The 5688-nt window shown below is 34.9% G+C and overlaps 1 protein-coding gene across 1 annotated transcript in view; it reads left to right on the top strand.

Annotated features, from left to right (window-relative positions):
- The first annotated feature begins 2790 nt into the window (after positions 1 to 2790).
- The window catches only part of CNTNAP5 (contactin associated protein like 5), a 587467-nt gene continuing 584569 nt past the window's right edge, over positions 2791 to 5688 (top strand). Inside the window, exons 1-2 of the mRNA XM_023532684.1 lie at positions 2791 to 2899; positions 3491 to 3595. Of these exons, the coding sequence (XP_023388452.1) occupies positions 2791 to 2899; positions 3491 to 3595 (214 nt within the window). The remainder of the gene's footprint in view (positions 2900 to 3490; positions 3596 to 5688) is intronic.

The raw sequence follows: 5688 nt of genomic DNA, 5'->3' as shown, positions 1-5688 counted from the left end.
CAGGTGGAGCAAATGGTGCTTTGTTTCTTTTCTTCCCAGACTTGTGTTTGGTGTGGTTCGGCCGATGCTCCACAAGGCTGCCAATCCACAGATGGGGAGGATCAAACCATGCAATGTTGCCTTCACTCCCTGTGTGTCTGTCTTCACTTTTTGTTTCCCCTCCACTTCATGTTCTCCTTCTCATTTGGTTGACTGTAAACCTTCAGTACAAAACAGCTATTGATGACACCAATTCTTGGTCAGGTTTAATGACATAGAAACAAATTCCCAGGATAAAATTGTTGAAATGGTTGTTTTCGATTGCAGCAGATGTTACAGACAACTCATATACTGCTTCCTGTTCTCATTCTGTGCTTTCTGCCTTAAAAGAGAACTTTTTCCATCTATTCTCATTCTATCTTTATAATGATTCTATGGGTGCATATGGCAGAGATAACTCTCTCTGAGAGATGGCAATAGAGATAAAGCGTAGTGCATTTGAATGCATTTTTTGAAGTCACCGAGGCAAGAGAAGGAACCAGTCCAGAATAGGAATCTCCTTACTCTGGCCCTCCTGTGATTTTCTACTACATCAGGATGTCCCAAATCATGAATTAAAAACAAAACAAAACAAAAACAAAAACTAATTGTTTTGATTTATGCTAGATCATTTCTCCTCAGCTTTAAGAATAGGACAGATGTCTAAAAATAACACACTTTTAGATTTAGAAGCATTATGCAAATATTTTATTAATTCCTGATGACTAAGGGTAATTTAATTACTGGACTTCTCTATTCTCAGTTTCGGAGACATTGTCATTTTGGTTCATGGAGATGACAGATGGAACTACCTGTTTTCTGAGAAGGGGGAGATCTTTCCTCCTTTCTGGTTTGAAATTTTCCCACTCATCACTTTTAGGGATTGGGGAGAGAAATTTCAGACATGCTCTCTAACAGCCACTGTTACAATGTACAGGGTCCATGAGAGTGGAGTCCTGAAGAATCTCCTCTGGATTCTTTCATTAGCATAGATTGTTTTAATATATTTGCTAATTTCCAAAGTAAAAACATTAATCTCACAAACTTAGACATGGAAAAGAACATTTCAGAAGAGGAAATGTGCAGTAGGAAAAATGGCAGCTGGTAGTACAAAGCCAGTGGGCTTTGGAAGCTTACTTTTCCCTGAGGCAATGCCTTGTGAATGATAGGACCACAGAGGGCTGGAGGAGATGGAAAAGATCACTTGCCTAGATGTTTAGACAGTTCAGTACCCATTTCACCAGCTTCAAAGTGACCTTGTAATTTTCCTAAAAATTTTCATCAGTTTATTTATTTGTTTATGTCTTTATATTTCTCAATGGTCTTCCTTGAGTTATGCCACATAATTTTGTTCAAATATATTCCTAATTCCTATCCAAGATGAAAGTAGGATCTTATAAATATTTATTGGACTGAATTAAATTGAAATGAATAAGTCACTTCTATTTCTATTCAGGGGAAAATAGGGTAAGGGGCATAGCACTAAAAATGTCATCAGTGACACATAAAAAGACCATAAGAACCTAATAAAGATGATAGCACAGTTTTACACATGTTCTATGCTTAATAAATCCATAAATACTATAATAAATATAATATTTTACCTTCAAAAGATTTTCAGTTTGCTTGCAGAAGTGGGTGTCAGAAGGGTTGTGAGTTGTTGGGAAGTGATGGAGGCAATGTTGTTTGAAATTGAAGAATAAATTTAGATGTGCATAGGTGGGGTCCATCACATAGTTGTGAACTAACTGGGATATTATATGGTGTATGTGCACACATGTATGGAACACTCCTGTGGCTCAGTTCAATTAGTTTCAATTTTCTACATTCACCTGATGTTTCCTGATGATAAAACAGGCATAAGTAAATACAAAATTTGCATTAATGTTCAAATTATTTTCCAATAAATAAGGTAGCAGATTTATGTTTTCAGACAAGTGTGTTGGAGGTATGTATGCACCTTCCCTCACTTGCATCTTATGCCAAGAGAAAAGTGTCCCTAAGCTCTGCTTTCTGTTCATGAAATGGCCATATCTGCTAAGATGGCCTTGCTGTGGTTTTTATGTTATTTCTCTTCAGTAAGGATCTGGCTCTGTTACGTGTTTGTCAAATATCTCAAAACATTTTTTAAACATTTGTGTTTGAGGAAAAACTCAAAATACGCTGTGCCAGTTAATTTTTTAACACATTTAACAAACAAAAATTTAATCCTTATGTTTCTCATTAATTTTCCTATAATTAAATGAAATACCACTCCCAAAGAATTTGTTGGATAAACAGCCCCATAATCATATGTATATTTTCTTTAAAAATATGTCAAATCGACTTTTCCTGAGAACTTTTAATACCATGAAGTTTACTTTCAAACTGAATAACACATTTCAAATTTCAAATTTCAAATTTGTTTTGTCAGAATTATGTCTAGGTTCCATGAAGTCATTTTGTAATGTCCTATAAGATCAACTGTAAAGAAAATGGAAAAATGGGAAAAGAGTGTTAGTACTATTATATAAATTCCTTCCTTCTTTTTTTCCTTCTTTCTTTTTTTCCTTCACTATCCCATTCTTTCAACAAGATTTTATGGAAAGCCTATTTATGTATCAGATTCTTTTCTGAGGTTCTACAAAGAGCACACCACCTATGAGAGGATGAAAACAAATAAATGAAATAAAAAAAAAAACTTTTAGATGACCAATATACTATGCAAAGAGCAGCATTCTCTACACGGGATTGAATGGCCAGGTGTCAGTGTCAATATGGGAGAACATATCTATGCTATCAAGACCACCTCTCTGCCCCTGGCCGCACCCTGTTCTGCATTTGGGAAGCATCAAAGATGACTTAGAAAACACACTTACCACATTTAGAGAAGGCTGGAAAGGTAACTACTGAAGTAAATATCAGATTCAAGATTGAACAAGATCAAAACTATTCTCTATTACTATATGGAGAAGAAATAAATTATTAAAATTAGAAACTTATTTTCCAAAGATTTTTACACAACTGGGAATGAGATATTCTAAGTTATTCTATCCCTCTAGATACAACTATTACAAGAGTCCTTAGGGACTGAATATGGGAGAGCAGTTAAACAATGTTTTCCCCTTTAATATAGAATAAGCTCAGTAGCTGTAACTTGAAGCTTTGCTCAAAGGATTAATTCAAGGAATGGTTGGGTAGTTGGGTTTTTGAATTAGATAAACCTGGGTGAGAATTCTGGCCACACATGTTTTTAGTGTGTGACCTTGAACAAAATAAACTTAACATCTCTGAACTTTATCTAACTGTGAAGGTAAGTTATACCTGTTTTTCAGGATTGTTGTGAGTAGATGAAATAGCACATAGAAATAAGTCATGCTAGCCTTGTTCAGAGCAGGAGTTAATAAATGGTGGTGTATATTGCCACGATTCCTTTCTTTATGGACTGTCTTTCACTAAGAGAATTTGCTCTCTTCCTCTTTGATTGTTTCAGACAACTGTGATGACCCATTAGCATCCCTGCTCTCTCCAATGGCTTTTTCCAGTTCCTCAGACCTCACTGGTACTCATAGCCCAGCTCAACTCAACCGAAGAGTTGGTGAGTAGGGTGACTAAATCTCTAAAGCAAAGTGCTGAATAAGCACACAACAGATAAATGGAAGAAACACTGATATCAAGCCCAAGATCACAGTTTAGAATAAGAATGGGAAGAGGAGGTTACGACAGAATGAAACAATGTTTTCCAGCACAAAAAGGATATTTCTTTATCAGCTGTAAAGAAAATGGAAAAATGGGAAAAGAGTGTTAGTACTATTACATGAATTTCTTCCTTCTTTTTTTCCTTCTTTCTTTCCTTCTTTTTTTCCTTCTTTCTTTTTTTCCTTCACTATCCCATTCTTTCAACAAGATTTTATGGAAAGCCTATTTATGTATCAGATTCTTTTCTGAGGTTCTACAAAGAGCACACCATCTATGAGAGGATGCAAACAAATAAATGAAATAAAAAACAACTTTTAGATGACCAATATACTATGCAAAGAGCAGCATTCTCTACACGAGATTGAATGGCCAGGTGTCAGTGTCAATATGGGAGAACATATCTATGCTATCAAGACCACCTCTCTGCCCCTAGCCGCACCCTGTTCTGCATTTGGGAAGCATCAAAGATGACTTAGAAAACACACTTACCACATTTAGAGAAGGCTGGAAAGGTAACTACTGAAGTAAATATCAGATTCAAATTGAACAAGATCAAAACTATTCTCTATTACTATGTGGAGAAGAAATAAATTATTAAAATTAGAAACTTATTTTCCAAAGATTTTTACACAACTGGGAATGAGATATTCTAAGTTATTCTATCCCTCTAGATACAACTATTACAAGAGTCCTTAGGGACTGAATATGGGAGAGCAGTTAAACAATGTTTTCCCCTTTAATATAGAATAAGCTCAGTAGCTGTAACTTGAAGCTTTGCTCAAAGGATTAATTCAAGGAATGGTTGGGTGGTTGGGTTTTTGAATTAGATAAACCTGGGTGAGAATTCTGGCCACACATGTTTTTAGTGCGTGACCTTGAACAAAATAAACTTAACATCTCTGAACTTTATCTAACTGTGAAGGTAAGTTATACCTGTTTTTCAGGATTGTTGTGAGTAGATGAAATAGCACATAGAAATAAGTCATGCTAGCCTTGTTCAGAGCAGGAGTTAATAAATGGTGATGTATATTGCCACGATTCCTTTCTTTGTGGACTGTCTTTCACTAAGAGAATTTGCTCTCTTCCTCTTTGATTGTTTCAGACAACTGTGATGACCCATTAGCATCCCTGCTCTCTCCAATGGCTTTTTCCAGTTCCTCAGACCTCACTGGTACTCATAGCCCAGCTCAACTCAACCGAAGAGTTGGTGAGTAGGGTGACTAAATCTCTAAAGCAAAGTGCTGAATAAGCACACAACAGATAAATGGAAGAAACACTGATATCAAGCCCAAGATCACAGTTTAGAATAAGAATGGGAAGAGGAGGTTACGACAGAATGAAGCAATGTTTTCCAGCACAAAAAGGATATTTCTTTATCAGCTGTAAAGAAAATGGAAAAATGGGAAAAGAGTGTTAGTACTATTACATGAATTTCTTCCTTCATTTTTTCCTTCTTTCCTTTTTTCCTTCACTATCCCATTCTTTTCCTTCACTATCCCATTTTCCTTCAATATCCCAAAGGATATTTTTTGTGCTGGAAAACATTGTTTCATTCTGTCGTAACCTCCTCTTCCCATTCTTAGTCTCATGAGAGAACTTTGAGAAAATATTTTTTTAAAATTTGCTTTATTTTTAATGTTTCATGTTTGTAATATAAATAGCTACTAAAATATATTATTATAGTGTGTATAAATGAAATCTACCAAGATTTTCCTTTATAACTTCGTTTTAATAAAATTTAAATGTGCTGATTTTTAAAAATGTAAACTACTATTAAGTTGAAGTAGGAAAATATGAATAAAGTATAATCCTACTAGCTAGAAATATAGAGATACCCATAGTTAAATGTTGGGTGTGTATCTTTACAATGCATGATAGAAATAATAGCAGACACTCACTAGCTAATCTCTTATGTGAAATGCTTTTAACAAATATGATGTTGGATATCAAAATCAATATATGTTAAATCAGATTTGAATGTTGACATATACA

This window comes from Pteropus vampyrus, unplaced genomic scaffold (genome assembly GCF_000151845.1).
Source record: "Pteropus vampyrus isolate Shadow unplaced genomic scaffold, Pvam_2.0 Scaffold87, whole genome shotgun sequence".
Classification (NCBI taxonomy): Eukaryota; Metazoa; Chordata; class Mammalia; order Chiroptera; family Pteropodidae; genus Pteropus; species Pteropus vampyrus.
This window is presented reverse-complemented; position numbering and strand designations above follow the sequence as displayed.